At 38.4% G+C, this 20,928-nt stretch overlaps 1 protein-coding gene across 2 annotated transcripts; it reads left to right on the top strand.

Moving 5' to 3' along the window:
* Positions 1 to 1,893: 1,893 nt before the first annotated feature.
* Positions 1,894 to 20,389, top strand: LOC119909771 (myocyte-specific enhancer factor 2D-like; the record flags this gene model as incomplete). 2 transcript variants are annotated; one of them, XM_038727993.1, is given in 5 exon segments in its annotated part: positions 1,894 to 2,101; positions 12,897 to 13,269; positions 15,983 to 16,186; positions 17,275 to 17,412; positions 20,173 to 20,389. In XM_038727993.1, coding segments are annotated over 4 exon segments (613 nt in total), but the record flags the coding sequence as incomplete, so codon positions are not given.
* Between the last annotated feature and the right edge of the window lie 539 nt (positions 20,390 to 20,928).

Here is a 20,928-nt window from a genome sequence, read left to right as displayed (position 1 = left end):
TATAATCAACTTTTTACATCATACCCTCAAAAAAAGAATTCTCATCAGTGGGGAGAAAAGTTGCATATCAATTTCTTAATACAAGTAAATGAAGTCTTTGTTCAACTCAATTTTCCAGATAACTTTTTCAAAACATAGTGTCTTTAAATCACCCAAACTATTAATCAAATGACAGATAAATGTGTTGTATGTAACAAAAACAGCCTTACCTTTAGTGCAGTGCAGGTAGCAGAAACGGACCATATCAGCTTCATCATGCACTCAGAAACCAACCAGTACTCCTGTCATGTAATGACACTAGCTGTTCTCAGGGCTTTAATATTTATGTTCAATTATGATATATCTGTATGTCACAGTGTATCAGCATTTCATATCCAGTAAACCTTTTGACATTTTTTCAAAGCTCAAGAAAACAACAGCAATAACTCTGTAAGTACAGTACTACTACGCTTCTCTTCACCAAGCGTAACGTGAAAGCTCCTTCAAAGTTCTTGTCAATGCTTTGCATGGATGGATTTAGCTGCCAGGATGCTCACAAGCTACAGTAGCTTGCTGCATGCAGATCCCACTTGAAAAACATTGAGCATGATAATGATGTTTTTTGGCTAATAAAGATGACGCAGACAATTTTCAGTATTATGTCATAAACTGCTTGTTTGTTATGATCAAAACAACACATGTAAATGCAGCTTTCTCTTGACGTGAACATGACACATAGGTGTATTCATAAATTAATCAATGCCATGCACGCAACCTGCACCCTGAAAATCAGAATTATTGGCCAATAATGTTAACAATTCAATTCTGTTTGGGAATATGCACCACTAAAGCACAGTAAAGCCTGAATAGTAAGGGCTCTAAGGTTGTTGCTGATTTTTACATGACCTTGAAGATCGGTCTTGTTGAGAGGCCCTCTGTGTCAAAATTAAGTTTGAATACCTTTTAATATATTCCTTGTTCTTTACAGTCACCTATGCTACTGTGTCAATACGAATTTTCCCTACAGGGATTAATAAAGGAATATCTTATCTTAAATCTTATCAGTTGATGTTATACTTACATGGTTCATATTCAAATCAAAATATTGAAAACTTACTCGGGAAGAGGATTAGGGTGGGGTGGTTGGTTTAAAATAAGGGCTCTTTAAGTATGTTAATCTGGCCCTGTAATAGATTATAAATTAGTCTAGCTACAGAGGTGATTTTATGTGCACATAATAAGAGTATGTACAGTAGGCCTAATCAGAGTAGACAAATGACCTTATGATCTTAAGGTTAGGATCTTATGCCCATGCTGGAACACCAATGTGTGTCCCATTATAATATAGACCTATAGTATAGTGTATGATTGTATTGCAATTTATTTGTTTGTGTGTCCCCACATTTACACTACATATGCACATTTTTATTTTGAAAACAATCCTTGGACATTTCAGCAGGTTAGCCTACTGTATGTCACGATGCCATAACGTCTCATAGCATGATATAAGAAGGTCGGGGAGACATTAGATAAACAATTTATACGATAAACACCTCACAATACTCAACATTTCTCTCTTTTGACAACCATAGTAAGACTTAACGGTCGGTTATTCGCTGCTTACACGGTTGTGGTGATTACAGACGTGAAAAACAAACGGCCAAGCGGGTTCTCGTATGGAAAGCAGGCAGGGCACAGTGGGGCACAGTGACATTTTCCCCACATGCAAAATCATGCAAAAGGTAAATACTGAAGCGGAGGGATACAAACACCAGTGCAGAACATGGCCGTCACCTCCGTCATGTCCTCTCTCGCAAACCAGCCCACTTCGGCGAAACCGCGCTGTGATTGGACGAGAGGCACGCACGTCAGCTTGTCATTGGATTTTCGACGCGTCAATCACGGGCTAATGTCAATGACGTTGATCATACACTGGGTATACTGTATCGCCTGGGTGGACAGTATAGTTACTTCAACATTAAATGGAATAAAATGCCGCGGATTCATGTAAACAGAGACGTCGCTTTAGCGTGATTAATCAAAGGCTTCTTAATTAAGACGTTTTACTTGTGGAGCAGGTGGCGACAGGCCTATTTTCGGTTTTTATCAGCAATATTTCAGGGTAAGTGGAGTGATACATTTCCTTCCTGCGTCTTTTTTCCTCACCCAAGAGCAGACCTGCTTGCTTTTATGATTTAAATACAGCAAAGTAACAGGTAGCACTGTCATGGTGTACAGTAAACTACACAGAAGAACAGCCTTCATTTGAATACAAAATGTCCGTAATGTGATTTAAAGTAGTGCGCGCGCGCGTGTGTGTGTGTGTGTGTGTGTGTGTGTGTGTGTGTGTGTGTGTGTGTGTGTGTGTGTGTGTGTGTGTGTGTGTGCTCCCGCTCGCATAGAGAGAGTAAGGAAGGTAATGGCTGTCGGCCGAGACTCGTAACTTGAAAATTGTGAAATGGCCTGTTTAGCTAGCTCGTCATTTGCACTGTAAATCAACCGCTTTAATGTTAAATGTTAAATTATGGCATTTGGTTAGTTAAAATCAAGATACTGTATTTTGATAGCAGCGTTAGTTCTTAGATCTGTCAAATTAGATCCTCTAGGGTACCTGTCTGCCGTTAGTGGGCCTACTCAGTCTCCAGACTCTCATCTGTCATAATGTTTGTTGGATTCAGCCATGAGTCCTGCTCCGACTTTGTTTAAAATGTCATTTTAAGCTCAAGTGGACTCCACATACCAGATCTAACATGGTCAGTAGTTTAATGACATTGAGCAGACTTAACTACACATACAAGAGACCTACTGTTCAAAGCTGCATTTTCCTCAGCTTCATTTTAACAAGAGCCTCAAGAAAATGATAATATTTCCCTGCACTGGTTTAAGTTTCTGTGTGTGTGTGTGTGTGTGTGTGTGTGTGTGTGTGTGTGTGTGTGTGTGTGTGGTGTCTTGATGTTGGAGTAGCTTTTGTACAAAAGACACACAAATGTTATTAATGCGGATGCCAGATGCCAAGCGGTGATGCTGTTAAGGCATTTTCTGGATTTACTCTAATTAAATCTCTTAACTGTTTTCTTTAACATGTACTGTAGTGTAGTCAGACTCAGTCAAACTAGGACACTGATTATGGTTTAGCGTGTTCACCGGCTGGCTTGTGCACTGGAACTCAACTGCCATGATTGTCTGTGCCATCCCAGGGTAGATACCAGTGTTGCTGGACTAGAAGTAGGCCAGTTTGACCGAGTGATACCACCACTGTGTGGCATCCCTGCAGATGCATTCGTATCAAAATCTGTAGATAGTACAGCCCCACTGATTGAGAGCATAGATGACACATTTCATCCATCCATCTCTGCCACCAACGCTTATTTATATCTGTAGTATGTGTTTTGGATTTGGTGTTTAATATGGTTTTTTAGTCAAAGCTAAAGTTCTCAATGTCTCAAAATGTCACATTGTATTGTTTAGATCACAGAGATTCCTAACTCCCATTTATCCAATAGCAGGATCAACATAGTGGCTGCCCGAAACCTTGCTATTATTAACAGAAGAACTTTATTAAAATGCTTAAAATAACAGCGTTGTTGAAATTTGTAGTTCTTAGGACTTTGAGCTGACACATTTGGGAGTGGTTGCCAAGATGGACAGAAGTAAGCGAACTGAGGGTCCACAGCAACGATTCCTTAAGATGTCATTCAGGTCTTGAAGCATCATTTGGCTTATGGGAATTTGAACTTTTGTCTCTCAGGTCAAATACAGCCTATCAAGACAAACAATAATTTATTTGTTAATTTAGCACAGAAGTATATTATAAGCATATTGTATTTAATATAAAAAAATATATAGGTCTATTATATTGTAAGTAATGCAAGGAAAATCAGATGAGAGACCAGTGTAGTTGAGATTTTTTTAAATTATAGAAATAGATATATAAGTTAAAAGCTGAAAGGAAACACAAAAAACTGTTTATTGGGGACATGTCCAATCTCAACTGTTTTCAGTTTCCTTGAGCAAGAACCCGAACTCTGAGCAACTCACTTGGCAAATAAATGGCAAACATGTAATAATGCATAACTTCTCAAATACTTACCAGGATGATAAGATTTACTTTCCTTATATCTCCTCTTTATTTTGTCAAGTGGAACTGGTACATAAGGACCTTTCATTGGAGGGTTTTGAAGGAGTTGGAGTTATTTTCAGTCATTTTCACAATTAATTGATTAGTTGTTTGGTCTATAAAATGGAAAAATAATGTTGATCAGTGTTTCCCGAAGCCCAAATAGACGTCCTCAAATATCTTGTTTATCCATAACCCAAAGACATTCAGGTTGTTGTCGCTGGGAAGTAAAGAAACCAGAAAATACTCACATTTAAAAAGTTGGAATCAGAGAATCTGGACTTTTTTTCATACAAAATGACTCAAAATAGTTGGCGATTAATTCAATAGTTGAACAACTAATCAATTAATCGACTAATTGTTGCAGCTCCAGATCCCATTGACTTGTTTGCGAATGAAAAATTTATAGCAAGATATCAGTTGGAAAATAATCCAAATGCAAGAGTTAAATGAGACATGAAAAATGAAATTCTTTAACATTACCTCCAATCACAATATCTACAGTATTACACTTGGAGGTAATGATTTTTGGTAGCAGTCATCTTGTAATTTGTCCCCTCCTAAACAATATTTTGCATATTCCTTTATGAATATGCAGTTTATTATCAAGTTCAGACATATTACTCCAACATCAAAAATAACTATTATATAGTACAGAAAATACTGTACAGTTCTAAAATTGTTCTCTGGTCATGTAATGTTCAAGGAACGATTAGTAACATCTTTCTCTCATCTTTCTCATCTTTCATGTTTTTTTTGTCAGGTTGATGAAAAGTTTCAAGACTACCTGAGTGCAAATCAATGGCGTCCATCTTTGTGGAGGGGAGACTGAGCCATTAAGGCCGTCCTAAAACCCGTCTGAGAGCTGTCGATGGGCAAACCCCACCGCAAGTCATGTTTGAGGCCCCAACCATTTATCTCAGGGCTTTGGCACATTTCATTGGCTAGCACATAATCTGCTAAAGGTCACAGCCACTAATTACACTATTCCAAAACAGACAGATGCCTCCCCGGAGCTTGATTGTGCTCTCCTTTATCGGAAGAATATGCAAGAGTTGCATAACCATCACTTGGATGATTTGAATAACATGTGCGACGCTCACTTTTCACCAGAACAACCCAATGCCTGACCTCTTAAGATGATGAGGCAAACCTAGTTCAGCCAAAAGTCAGTCATTTTCCACCATTATACACTTTTATTTGTTTACTTATGTGTCTTTAGAGTGACTTATAAACTGTCTTTTGGCTTCCAGTATGTCACAGAGCGAGCTTAGTTCGGCTGGACGCAGGGCTCAGTTTTGGCCAAGCGGCGACCTCATTATCTTGGCGTCCAATCAGTCCTCCGGCCAGCTCCTAATTGAGCCATCAGCGCCTTTAAGGGGGAAGAGGAGGGATAGACGTGTCAATTACAGTAATGAGGGGCAGCCATGCAGAGGGCAGTGAGGGAGCGGGAGGCTAGACAGAAGCCTTGCAGTGTAGCCCCATTCTGGTCTATTGACGGATAATCAAAGATATTATTGTAGCTTGACGGTGGCGAAGTTAGTAGAGTTAGTAGGGAAGAGCAGTTTTTAATTGTTTTTCCCTCTAGCAGTGGGATATTTTTCCATGTCAAGTTGTGGTAATCGCTTAGCGTTGATGCCTTACTTTTACAACTAATGAATTGTCCATTAAAATGTCCAGCATGCCAATTTGTGAATCCTTTTATGGCAAAGCCATGACCCGCCCTACTCTGCCTCTGATTGGCTTGGCCTATTAATGACGTCATGGTCATGTTTTCCTTGCGCTGAAAGAACAGGACCTTTTTGCTGTTGTGCTGGTCTTTGGCAAAATAGATTGTTAAGCTGTAATAATTTATTCTAAATGCAGTCAATTTGTTCACAGTAGCAACTCATTTATACATGAAAAAATATTTGTATGTTTAAAACCCTCAGCGTCCATCTGGTTTATTTGACTAAACATTAGCAAGGTCTGATGAATCCATGGTGGTACCCATTGATCCTTGAAAGGGGAGATTTGGGTGGTGGTGGCGTAATGGATAAGACACATGCCCAGGTTCAATCCCTCATTGTGACATATACACCATTGTGTCCCTGAGCAAGACACTTAACCCCTAGTTGCTCCAGAGTTGTGCGACCTCTGACTTATATAGCAATTGTAAGTCGCTTTGGATAAAAGTGTCAGCTAAATGAATAAATGTAATGTAAGATTTGGTTTTATTATTATGCTGAGTCGTGGTTTACTACTATTTAAAACAATGTTTTTATTCTATTCAAGGTGTAGCATTAAATTACAGCAAAGGTTACACTGTAATTGGGTTGCTAGCTGCCTTCGGATGTCTTTCATCCACCAAAGTGGCTGATACATCTCAATGGCCATCGGACAAACATTTTCACTGGATCTCGTTACGGTGAACAATCTCAAGCTAATAAAAAACATAATGTTTAATTTATTAGTGTTTCTTCTTACCCTCCGCAACTAGGTTGCTACCTATACTGTGAATAATTAACTTCATTATGTAGAAATTATTACAGCTTAACAATTTCGAGCTAATTTTACCAGCAAAAAACATCATGTTAAGCCAATCAGAGGCAGAGTAGGGCGGATCATGCCTTTGCCATTGTAGAATTGGCAAATTCAGATATTGCAGATATAAGATATGAAACTCCTTTTATCATACATGATTCTTCTTTCGGCTATCCAAAGTAATTGCTTGTCTGTGTCCAATTTGTTTTTATAATGGGCATCATTAAGGTGGTTTTGTATAAACATTTTACAGCAAAATATATTTTCTTTTTTTATTATGATTATGTGACTGTTAACCAATATATTGGCCAAGTAGGGATGGAACGATTATGGGTTTAACGGTAAACCATGGTAAAAAAGGTCGTATTTTAGTTTTTATGAGAGTGCTGAGGGAAACCTGTTTGAAGAAAATAACCTTATAGTGAACGCAGGGTGAGTTAACTTTAAGCTTTGGTTTGTCTCTCTGACTTGAAAAAACTGAAGCTCTCAGTGTTAGCTGCTCTTGTAAAAACGCCACACGTTGTTCAGTCGCATCGAGTCTATTCGTCCACTGCACATGACAACACGTTACGCTGTTTAGTCAACCCACCAGCATATATACATATATATATATATATATATATAAAATCTTGATAATGTACACTTAGATGATTTTCATTTGTTTACAAAAGGTATTTGCTGAAATGGCAATTGTATTTGTAGTTTTCATTATAAACTTGCTGAAATGGTTTCAGTGTGTGTATCAGTACATTTTAATATTTTTTGGAACATTTTTACAATACCGTGATAATACTGATAACCGTGATATTTTTTGTCACTATAATCGTGATATGAAATTTTCATACCGTTTCATCCCTATGGCCAAGTAGGTCCTTTTACAGCAGTGATTCCCAATCTAACATGCTTACAGTACTAGGGGGTACCGGGAAAAATTGTGGCAAAGGTAATTGACTAATTAGCTACGAATTGTTTCTGCTAATTAACAGTTAGTCCAACATTTATCACCAACTGTTTTGTCATTTATAAAGCAAAAATGATGACAAAAAACAAAAAGATTTCCTTGTTTCAGCTTCTCAAATATGAGGAAAATCTTTGGCTTTTTGATTATTTGTCAGACAAAACCAGACATGAAGACATCACACTAGGCTCGGGGACATTGTGATGGATCATTGGTTCTTTTTTGTAACAATATACAGAACAAGAATGTACTGTTTGGTCCATGAAATCCCAAAAGATATTGAATTGTGTCAATCATGACTTTGCAGACTTGCCATGTTGTGTTTAGTCTGACCAAAAGTCTAAAACCCAAAGTTATTCTATACTGTTTACTAATATATGAGACTCAGAGAGGAAACAAATCCTGCCAAAGAAGTTCGAACCTGAAAATGTTATGTATCTTTTCACTATTTTTGTTTGAAAATCAATTGTCAAAAACAATTATTTGATTTTCAAAATAGTTATTTTCTGTTGATTGATCAATCACTCTAGTTGCAGCCTTTATTGTCACAATAACCAGTTACTCCAGCTACGATAGGCTGACTTCTCAGGAAATGCTTTTGTTTTCATCCCAGTTGAGTCAGTTTCAACACCTTCACACCAAATTGTTTTTTATAATGACATTGACAAAGAAACAGTCTTTATTTTGGATCCGTCAAGTCATGGTCGACACAATTTTTTAGTTAGGCCAGTATTGGTGCAGGTACCGGTCCAGTGTATCGAATTGCTGCAGCCCAGTTGAAAAGTATTTAGCGAGCAGGCAGACATGTCTAAATGGACTGCTAAAAGTAATGGATAGATGGTTGACACTGAAGTTGCATATGCTACTGTTGACGCAGTACATGGCACTGATAAATGAGACTGAGATTTTTAGAGCTGAACCTAATACGCTGGATTTTATTACAGCTCAGAGTCATTCTCAAGCTGGACACTGAAGTGTTGAAATGTGGTTTGTGACAGCCCCATCTGCACTCCACTGGTGTTTTCATTTTTTTCCATCTGGCCTAACAACAATCCCACAGGAAAGCATAGACATGGAGGGTCAAGGCTAGGGGGAAAACTTAACGCAGTTGCCACAGGGCTGAGCCTCTGTGTAGGAAGGAAAAATTTAGGGAAGGTGGTGTATTTTGAAAATGTAGGTTGGCGCTAAATTGGTTGTCAGTTACTCTTTCATCTGCATTATTAACATGTTTTGTGTCCAGTTTTCAGTAAAACTGAAAAAGGGCTTCAAGCAATTTGTAGTCACTGTCTCTTTTTCACTTCCAGAGGTGTAGCTGCCCCATCAAATTCATCTCCCTTGATTAAGATATTAAAGACATACATGCCAAAAAATGGTAATTAGAATGAAATCAAACATAATTATCCAAAACATTGGGGAAAATGGACACAGTTCATATGTAAATAGCGCTGCAACTAAGAATTTTTTTAATCATCAATTAATCTGACAATTTTATTATCGATTGATCATTTGGTCAATTAAATGTAAGCAAGATATCTTCAGATTCCTTGTTTTATATACCAGCACAAAAACCAGATAGCCTATGATCAGTTTACTATCATATATCACAAAGAAAAACAGGTACTCACATGTGCGAAGCACATCAACTATTTAATTGGCAATTAATTGACAAGTCCTTTCAGCTCCAGGGAGCGCTTGATTTAATGCACCAGAGCAGCCACCCTAAATGCAAAGGATCAGCATCACACCTGACTAGGTTTGATTAATTGCTGGAGCTAGAATTGTGATTATCACTGTATATAATTAACTGTTCTGTAAACCTAAGTCACATAATCAAAGCTTCCATCTCAGGAAGGATACATTATGTGCAGCTGTATATATTATTGTAGTAATACGAACTAATTTGCAATTCTAGATATACAGTCAAACTTGTTTAATGATGTTGTTACAGTTTAAACAAATAAGCAAAGGGAAAGTGACAAACTGCTGTTGTTACAGCTGCTGTATATTAATTTGTAATCATTTCATCTATGCCACCATTGCTACATTAAAAAGGCTCTTGAATATTAAATCAGACCTTCTCAATCTATAAGAGTTTAAATTATAATCTACAACAAAGCCTGTTATACTTGCAGTAATATTACTTTGGAATAAAAATGTAAATCTGTAGCCCAGGTAGCTTGAATCATGACCAAGAGAGAGACCAGTTTCTTCAGTCTCAAATGGATCTGTAGTTCATGCAGAGGTGGCTGATTTCTCAAGGCTGTCATATTGTCATTGGTTCATTATTTTCATTTCTTTATTCACAACTGTCAGACCTTCATGGTAAGGCAGGATTTAAAGGCAATATACAAAGAATACCAAACAGTGATTCAGCCTGCACACAAAGATCACTCGCCAACTTGCAGTACTAGGCTGTACTGTAGACGTGTGAAGCCAGTTGGTAATATGCCACCTCTGATGCCGTACAACGTTTGGAGTATTCTGGGGGAAAGTATTGAAACGCTCATCATACCCACTCAGCAACAGTTTCTTATGTGTATAAAAATTATGTAAAAGTCATCCCTAAAGTAGCTGCAACTAAAACGAAGTTTTGTAATATTCAGGACCAAAATCCATGCAGATTTGAGAGCCCTGTAGAGCAGTCTTGACTTATATTTGCCATTAAACCAGTTATGATTTCTAGTAAAGGTATCAAGCTGCCCATACAGAGCCCTGTTCACTGACAACCTTATATGTAGAGCTGCTCTAGTTTTAGCATTTAATAATATATTTATCTATGCAACCAATTATTGGGGTGGTGACGGCGCAATGGTGTGAGAGAACGGGGTTCATTTCCCCACTGTGACCCATCCACCATTGTGTCCCTGAGCAAGACACTTAACCCCTAGTTGCTCCAGAGGACCTGGACCTCTGACATGTATAGCAATTGTAAATCACTTTGGATAAAAGTGTCAGCTAAATGAATAAATGTAATGTAAATGTAATCATTAAGGCTATAAAATGTTTAAAAAATAATATGAAATTAAGTGACTTCGTAAAATGGCTTTTGTAGCTTTTGCTTGTGATGTAGATGTAAATCTTCATCTGCTTTAGTGTCACATAAATATAATGCAAGTTATGAAATCTGGGTTTTTTGATATAAAGTAGTGTCCAAAGCATGTACACTAAGTTTTGCATTCCACTGTGGGGAATTTATAGGATAATGTATTACATAACTTTTACACTTTGAATGCTCAAGTTTGATGTTGGAGATCCAACATATTAGTTCTCTTGGTAGTATGTCAGGAGTGACTTTATACATAATTTTCAATGTGTTGTTGTGGTAATGACACAAATCTCTTCAACTTCATTAGCTGCCAAAGTGAGAGTTCAATGTCTTCTTTGATTACAAAGCAGGTCTAGGTGCTGTATAAATGCAGTGAAAGTTTTAAAACACTCAAATAAATCAAAATATAAGTTTGGTTTTAATTAGTTTTTAATGCTATAAAAAGGGGTTTCACGTTATGATTTCCCGCTGGGCCTTGTTCTTGATTGGGTCGGCTGTGTGGTGAATTTGCCAATCCTACTAAGGTGAAAGCATGATGACGTTAATATGTAGCCCTTGCTGAAAGAACAGGAAGTTTTTTCTCTTCTGCTGTCTTTGTCAAATTAACTTGAACTGTTAGGGTAGGCTTGCATATGCTTATTTTTATTTTTCATTACTTTAGGGTGTAATTATTGTAGGGTCTGACTGTTAGCTGTTGTGTTGATTATATGGCTCATGCTGTTCACTGCCTCATACGTTTATACCAGCGTCCATCAGGTTCATTTGACTAAACATTAGTAAGGTTTGATAAATCAACCCATTGATCCTTGAAAAAGGTTAGATTGAGTTATGGTTTACTACTATTTCAAACACTGTTTATTCTATTCAAGGCGTGGCATTAAATTGCAGCTGTAATTGGATTGCTAGCTGCCTGTGCGTCTCTTTCATCCACCAAAGTGGGTGCCGCATCTCAGTGGCCTACATCTTTCACTGGATCTTGTTACAGTTAACAAATTCGAGCTAATAAAGAAATTAACGTAAATGTTTCTTCTCACCCTCCGCAACTAGGTTGATCTTATTTAATGGCACTGGCCTGTGAATCATCATCATCAGCCAATCACATGCAGAGTATGGCCATAGTAGTATTTGTGAATTTGCTGCTGGGTGCATGGGCGAGACCTCGATACAGCGGCTCCAACGCTGATCACTACGCTGCCTCCAAATGATGTCACCAGCAGAAGAGGGCAGCTCGCATATGTAGTATATTTTGGCTTCTGTTTTGTACAGTGGGAGGAAGTAGAGACACACATCATCCATCTTTACATACAGTGTATGGTAAACATCAACACTCCCCTGATTCTCCGAGCTCCCAGTGGAGGCAGTTAGCTAATAGGACAGCTGACTGCATGGCTAACTAGCCAACTAGTGACTACACTTAGCAGCAGCCACTAATAACAGATAAAAATAGCAGCTGGAGGACAGCAAAGGGAAGACCAGAAAATGTTTTCTCCAGAAAATGTGATCCAGTTTCACCTAAATTTGTGAATAAACTGGTGTTTTTGTGCAGTAACCAGTGAGCCCCGGCCCCCAGAAACACTTTGCTCTTGCATCGACTTTTGTTGTGGTGCTCCAAAGCGCTTGGTGCACTGGTTTCAGACAGAGGATGAACTGAGGGGCTGCAAGGAGGCCCAGTATAAGATAAACAAGGATTTTTGTACTGTGAATCATGCAAAGCTACTTTAGTGCTACTTTAGTGGAATCCCAGAATAAAAATATAGAGCTGAAAATGAGCAGAATAGGTCTCCTTTAAGTGCCTCCCTTTGACATGTTTGTTGCTTTTTAATAAGGAAGATTAGAATTAACAAAATCTTTGGCACCACACCTGTGCCAAAACTGAGTCTTCAGGAAAAAAACGCATTGTACTTGATGAGCCTTTTCATGCAGTGTAATTTAATTTCATCTCTGGAAGCCAGTGCATTTAACCTGTGATTCTGGTGGCAAGTGTTGGTTAGATGAATTCCTTAATTGTCTCTGACCTCCTGCCCTTATAATCAGACAGCGCTGTTGTCTCTGTTGTCCTCAAATTAATTTGACTGAACAGCACAGATGACATTGTCATATCATTTTCATTTTCTCACATGAGAATATGATAATTTATGGATTTATGTATGCATGATCCCCATTAGCAGATCTCATCGATTTAATTCACTCACACGTGTTGTCTTGTTTTGATGTTTGTGTGACACGATCTGTAAATGAGGGACATTTGAGCAACCTATCTCTATCTCCTGCAGGAGAGGAGTGACGTCCACCTCAACGCAGCAGCTGCAGGACGTTTGTCAGTTTTGTCCCTGTTGAACAAACAATGAACTGAGGACCTCCACTCCTTCAACTTCACACATCTCCGCAGCACCCACTCTTCAACCTCGCCGACGTTGCCTCACCACGCCTGGGCAGAGAAATGTGTGTGCGTGTGTATCCTCGGATGCATGACTGTGTCTGAGTATTTTTGGGCTGAAGTAAGAGGTAGTAGGCTGCACTTAACCTCTCACCCTCTTGAGAGGCACTCCACGTGACTGACTACAACATTTGTCTCCACTGCTGCAAAGCATCATGGGTAGGAAAAAGATTCAGATCCAACGGATCACAGACGAAAGGAACAAGCAGGTGAGTCTTTATTTTTATCTTTTTATCTTTTTGGTGGCTCATTATTATGGATGAGGTCCACCACCATTATGTGTTTTATAATTGATCAGCTCAAAAAAGTTAATGCCATCGTAGGGCAGGGCATTGAATGTCAGTAGTTTTTTTTGGTACTGCCTAAAATATGTCTGAAGAACCGACTATAGAAAACCAGAGCTTGGTATTAATTTATCAGATTTGTAATCTTGTCTATTTATTCTTTAGCTTCTTTTTGCCAGTCCTGTGTAGTTAAAGGTCTGGTACAGCTGCTTGTGTTTAGACATTTGAGAAGTAGTACCACAAAAAGTATTGTTTCGGTTTTCACCCAGCCCCACTATCAAGCTTATTGTTGCATCTACTACATCATGGTCTTAAGGCGGCAGTAAACTAATTGTAAAGGACTATTAATTTAGGATGTTTCTTTAAATTATCACAGACACATCTAGTGCATCTAAAATATTGCGTAACAGAATTAAAGTGAGAAATTGTTGTATTGATGCTCAGCCATCTTCCACATTGGTGTGATTTCAAAATACAGGCCTCACTTCGGTCACTTTTGGTACTGGTCCTATTTGTCACATTTGTCACAACACTCTTGTACAATACATTTCATCAAGTCATTTTCTTCTATAGGCAGTACAGTGTAAAATAAAATTTTTAATAAAAGTTATCATTCAAATATATATAAAATGAGGTAAATGTTCATGAAAATGCTCAGAGATTAAAAGAAACTGAGCGTTAAAATATTAAAGAAATGTGTGCAGTTTACTGACGTCATTTTTGCTACTAAGGTCTAGAGGTTTCTGTTATCTTTCGCTACCGGCCTGAAGCACCAGGCACAGCTACAGTCAAGTCATATATGCTTTGGTCTGATCCTGCACTGTTCTCATTCTGAAGCTGCTCTATTGTTGATTTGGCTTTATGGTTGTATCATTATCCCATTTAAAAATGTATACACATTTGCTGCAGTGAAACGTCTCAAGTACTCTAAAGCAGGTTGTCCTCAGGAATTTGCCTTTTTCAGCTCCATTTGTTTAGTTTCTCCTCACAAGGCCTCACTGCATGAGGCTGCCACCCCTCTTCACAGCATAGATGGTGTTGGAGGAGTGATGAGATGAGTCTGCCAAACAAAGTTCTTTGTATTACTGCTAAAAAGTTCAATTGTTTGTGGTTTCATCACACCACAGAATATTTTTCCTCATGCTGTCAGTACTCACATGTTTTTATTTTCCATATAAAATCACACTGTCTTTGTGTCACATGTGTCTTTTACATGAGTACCTTTGTTTTGGCCCTTGTGACAGGCAGACCAGATTTGTAAAATTCTGCATTGATTGTTGTTGTGTTCGATAGATCCACACTCACAGAAAGGTAGCTCTACAGCTCCTTCAGAGTGGCTCTTGGTCTCCTCCCTGACCAAGGTCCTTTTTGTTGTCACTGTCGGGGCAGATGAGTAGTGGTACAAAAATGTTAAATTGGTATTTTCAGGGTGTTCCCACACTATCACTGTTTTTGTGAACCACCAAGATTTTATTTTGTTTAGTTTTAGTTTAGCTCTGGACTACTCTACAGACGAATCCTGGAACTGTCTGTACAGTAAATACTCAACATGCTCCAATTTAAATCATCCGTTCAATTGTTGCAACATTTGATATTTAGAAGGATTTGTATGCTGCATAATTTAATTCATAGTGTCACTAAAACATGATTAAATTACCCCAAACAACTCATCGTTTTGATAAATTTGCATGTGACAAATAATTTAAGTTCAGTTTGATTTCAGGTTTAACAGCCCACATCAGCATTGCCAATGGGAAATCAGTGGAAAAGAAACTGTAATGGAATAAGAGTTGTTCACCCAGTCTGCTTTTGACCTCTACTTTGGCATTCATCATTAAGTATATTTCATTGTGCCACAGTGTACGTCTCTAATTGGACGAAAGTGTACTGTTTGCAGGTTTGTGTATGAAACACATGTAGTGATGGCAGAAGATGTGGGAACTCAAGAAAGACTTGACTGAACTCAGAGAAGTCAGTCACATTGTTATTCTTGAAATTAAAATCTATTTACATGAAGTGGTTTTCTGATCTTGGGATTAATGTTTCTTCTTACCCTCCGCAGAGAATCTAAAAGGCTAAAAATAAAACCAACATAGGTCAAAATTCAGGGCATTTCTTCTCACTGCATATAATTGGTTGTATGAGCATTGACACCTACTGAAGGAGTATGATTTCAGAAATGATCAGGGACTGGTTCTTGCTTAAAAGCCACTGTCTAAGGCTATTATTTCTTTGTAGTGATAATAGCCATGAGTCATAAAATGTCCACAAAAACAAGGATGCTCCATTATTGATGCAGAGTTTCAGTGACTGTTCTGGCAGCAAAAGAGCCAGCCACCAAAAAGTACTATTTGTTATCTAACGTGTCTGCCAGTAATGAGACTAGGCACCTGAAAGACCTCTTTGTGTGTGGACCACAGAAGTCCTATGCAACGTAAAAATATGTAGGATCCTTCTTCTGTAATATTTTTCTTTTATAGAAATCCTGACAAAGAAATGTAAAATACAGAAACATGATCAGAGAAAGTTCCACACAGAAAAATAATCAAGTTTTGGATCTGAATTTCTGCCCTACAGTGTGGAAATACTCCGCAGTCCAAACTGTCCAAAACTCACTTTCTCTGCTCTTTTCTCTCAGGTGACATTCACAAAGCGAAAGTTTGGCTTGATGAAGAAAGCCTACGAGCTGAGTGTATTGTGTGACTGCGAGATCGCTCTGATCATCTTCAACCACGCGAACAAGCTGTTCCAGTATGCCAGCACTGACATGGACAAGGTCTTGCTCAAGTACACAGAGTACAACGAGCCTCACGAGAGCCGGACCAATGCAGACATTATTGAGGTAAATCCATCACATCAGTTTGTGTACAAGTGAGTTAGCAAGGATTGATGGTTACCGTTGCTTGAGTTTGAGGTCATTTAAACAATGTTCCTTTGTTGCCCCATTTACTATTAACAGGGATACTTCACTCTGAAACAGAGCTAAGATCAGTATTTATGGACATTAACATTTTTGTCTTTAAAGTGGAAGCCATAGAATCAGATACAATCTGGGAACTTATCTGGTTGATTAATAAAATCTCCTCTGTTATTTGGCCTTTGTTACAAGGTGGCACTGACACTAGAAGCAGCATGAGTCTGAGATCACATACAGGTTTTAATCTGGTAAAATTATAACCATATTGTACAAGTGACTGAATCAGGTGTGCCACTATAAACACCAGTACCAGAGAGATACGAGGATGCAAATAACTAGTCCCATTTAGCTATAGAGTTTTGACTCAGCCAACAGGTGGTGTGACAACTGGCGACACGCTTTGTGTTTTTTTTCCCTAGTGTGACAAACTAAATATGTGGTTAAACACAAGAGCAAAAGTAGATTGTAATTTTTGCTGTCCTCTGTTCAGTCCTGTACACAAATATATTGTACTGTTAATTTTGTACATCTTCAATAATAGCATATAATACAATATATAATATAATAATATAAATAATAATAATAGTAGAGATGTCCTGAGCTAATCTAAGGATAGTCTTTGAGATGATCAAGGCACAGTTTCACAAATTGGTATTAGCTCAAAAACAGCCGAGTAAAATCTGATCTTTTCTTTACCCATCGCGTCACGCCAATCATATCAATCAAATGGTATCAATAATTTCAGCTTATCAACTTGATATTTTTGAACCAGGACCTTTGGATCAATTGGGTTGACTGAAGAAGGCTACAGCTGTTAATTAATTAGCATTCAGGCAAATGTAAGTATCAGATCAGACTCTGTATCAGAGATAATACCCAATAACCCAATAATAAAGGACTCTGATCGGGATCATTGACAAAACAACTTTATCAGGGCATCCCAGGTTTCAAGCAACTAGACTAACTGATTTTACATTATTCTTACTCATGTCCTTTCTTTTTTACTTCCATAGACCTTAAGAAAGAAAGGCTTCAACGGTTGTGACAGTCCAGAGCCGGATGGTGAAGACTCCATTGACCAAAGTCCCTTAAATGATGACAAGTACCGTAAGACCACAGAGGACCTGGATGTTCTCTTTAAACGCTACGGAGTAAGTCATCAGAGTACAGAGTACATAGTCATTACTTTTTGTTCTGTTTCTCTCTTGACCCTCGACTTATTGGTCGACATAATAACATTTGTTATTATTCTGTGTTTGGTTTGAGTGCCTACAGGAAACCGCTGCTGGTGTGAAGTTCCTCCAACTGGTTGTTTCATAGTTTTTTTTTCTAACTGGGCCCTTTGCATAAGACCAGAAACATTAGATCATAATAGAAGATAACAGATGTATGAACAGTTTTTTGGTCACAGTCATATCTGGCCATAGTTCTTAAGGCACATTTTAAGCAGTCAAGGAGACTGAATTATATTTTAAAGTCATTCTAACTTGTCTACTCTTTAGGATGAGACACGCGTTTTGTTTCAGCCTCAATGACCTTATTGTCCCATTTAGACTACACTGTTTCAAGTTTTGAAAACCTCACAACTGCTTCTGCTCAACTTTTACTACTTTATGCTGACCATACTCACCTCTGTCTGGGGGCAGCCATGGCTCAGGGTGTGGAGTGGAGATTGGTGGTTCGAAGTATCCTTGGCAAGATACTGCACCCCAGAGTGTGTGACTGTGTGTGAATGTGTTAATTTCTGCTTCTGATGGCACCTTCTGAATATGTGTGAATGTGATGTAGAGTAAAAGGCCTTTGAGTTGTCTAGAAAAAGACTAGAAAGGCTTTATACAAGTACAGACTATTTACCATTTATGTGTCTTTCACTTAAATTTAACTTCCCCAGCAATATTAAATCATTGCTGCGCTTCATGTCAAAAACCACCCTCATCTAAATGTAGAAAATATGAAGACTTAAATATTTACTTTTATTTCAACATGAATTCAGGTGTGACTGGGTCCTTCATGTCCTTACATCATGAATTTTACAGATAAGACCATATGCTGGCTGAGAATCAACCAGAAATTGCTTTGCAAAGATATCAAAGAAATGTTTGCGACAATTAAGAGTTTAGTTTAGTTTTGATATAAAATTATTTTGTTTATTTTACAACTGTAAAATGACCTGCTCATTAAGTTCCTTAGTCATTCATTCTTACTAACCAGTGTGAGCAACGTTAAAAGTTGTCACACGTCTCTCCTACACTATGCCACGCTTCATTCATGTTTATTTAGGTTAACAAATAGATTAAGACAGAATCTAAACCAAAATACTTCAGGGTTGATATCAATCATTGGTCTCAACAAAAGAGTGGGTAAGTATTGGATAAGACTGATTTGCTGTTTGGCAACCCATTACGTCCCCAGGATGTCCAGGGTTTGCGGGGAGTAACACATTAAATAATTAAACTGTCAGGGTACAAAGTCTGATTTAAGGAAATTGGCCTTAAATCAGACAACGGGTTATATTACAGACAAACAGAAAATGAGTACAACTAGCTTTCTTTTAACAAAGAAGTGGAAGCTGAATCATATAAAAAAGGTATTCTAGCAAACTGAAAATACACTCCTGTAACCTTTAGCAGGGTGACGACTGCTCTCATTTTAACACAGTCCACAGCTCTTAATCTAGCAGAAAAACATACAGCATAGAAGCTACTGAACGACTCCCTGGTGCAGAATATACTGCAGACTGGTCCACTGACCACTTGCAGCTCTCTCCATGACTTCTTAAACTAAAGGTTCTGATTAAGGTGATTGTGGACTGCCACCAATCACTCAATGCAGCTGCAAAGCGTGGTGGAAGGGCAGTACCAGGAGGAGCACAGGAGAGAGGAGCACAACAAAACAAGAAACATGGCTGTAACACAGCCAATAAGAATTATTCAGTGGCCATGGTTTATGCAGGGTGATGACCTTCAGTTTAGGGCTGAAACGATTCATCGATTAATTATATAGCACACTGTTTTGCACAGACATTTATTACTGTCACACATTGCGCTTACCTGTGTGAATGTGAACACGATGTGATTATGATGGCGCTGTTTGCAAAGTGGCGGAAGAGAGAGAAGATAGCGAGGGACGAAGAAGAAAGTGTCCAAAGTATGGGATTATTTCAAGCTAAAAGAAAACAATAACTCTGAAATTTTACAGTCCGTCCACCGTAAAATGAATGTATGTACACAATCTACACACATGGGTTTGTTGTTCTCCTGGTTGGGCCGTGAGTTTGGGTTGTAACGTCACAGTCATGAGTTAACTGGGTGTCAGGGAGCTGCACTTTAGTATAACTTGTATAGCACTTGGGTGATGTTTGTGTTGGTAAAGCAGTTGTCTGGTTGTTGGTCTGATGTTTGCTGTATGACACACTATGAATTTCTGAAAGTACTAATAAATAGCTATCATCTATCAGCGTACACAGCTGATCACATTACCGGGGTGGGGGGCAACACTGCTGCTGCCACCAAGCGAAAGTACTTCTTAAACGATGCATTGATGAAATAATCTATAGAAGCTTTGAGTTCTAAAATCAGCTAGCTGCAGCCCTACTCCAGTTTATGTTCGCATCTGGTTGTTCTCTAATGCCGTCATCTATTACAATCAAGGAACGTACAACTTGTCTAGTTTATAAGTTAAAAGGGATGTACTTGCATGAAACCTTTTAAAAAAGATAATCTTATGGCATTTTTGCTTTTCTTGCATGGTTTAATAGTGAAGATTCAGAAATGGGGAATAACATGCAACAAAGGTCCCTAGCTGGAATGAAACTGGGGACGTTGCAACTTATGGTTTGTCTCTTGAACACTAGGATGCCGGAGTATATACGATGAAGACTAAAGGTGAATTTCTCTCCTCCCACTTTGCAGCAGTCGACAGCTCCGCCCCAGACGTTCTCCATGCCAGTCACCGTCCAGTCGTCCAATCAAAGCACACTGCAGTTTAGTAACCCTGGCAATGCGCTGGTAACTACCTCCTATGTAACATCGTCACCGCTCACGGATACCCACCTCCTGTCGCCACAGCAGCCGGCTGTTCAGAGAAATACAGTGTCGCCTGGGTTGCCACAGAGACCGGCCAGTGCAGGTGAGCAAGTGATGTCCTGCTGAGTTTCACACAGCTGAAGCCATCAGTTGACTAATAAATACCAGCAGAAACAGACTGTAAATCATTGACCATCCTATTGCTGGGAGACATTTCTGATAGGAAGAAAGAAGAAACACTTCTAAAGTAGTCATTTTAGCTATAGCTTTAACAGTTTGACCCACAAAATGCAATATTTTTCTACTTTTATACCATCTGCTCTTGCTTCTCCTCATGTTTTACCCCTCAACAATAACATTATAATGTTTGTATCCATTGTTATCAGTTATTATTTCTTAGACCTACTGTGTATATTGTATTTAGTTCCTTATCATTACATGTAAAGAGCTGCTTAATTCCCCAGGGAATACCTCTGCATTGGACTAATTTGCAGTATGTGACATGTGCTACACTCCAAAATGTTTGTATTTACTTTAAATTATTAGTTTATGGCTGTATCAATCAAATATTAGGCATCGGAGAACTGGAGTCTATACGTGTGGCTTCCTATTACTTCAGGCCACATTCACACTTATTTCAAG

The sequence above is a fragment of the Micropterus salmoides genome, unplaced genomic scaffold (genome assembly GCF_014851395.1).
Source record: "Micropterus salmoides isolate LMB-PRFRI ecotype aquatic unplaced genomic scaffold, ASM1485139v1 Ms_hic_scaffold_1893, whole genome shotgun sequence".
In the NCBI taxonomy this organism is placed as follows: domain Eukaryota; kingdom Metazoa; phylum Chordata; class Actinopteri; order Centrarchiformes; family Centrarchidae; genus Micropterus; species Micropterus salmoides.
The sequence above is the reverse complement of the archived record's forward strand: the minus strand, read 5'-3'. Positions and strand labels throughout refer to the sequence as shown.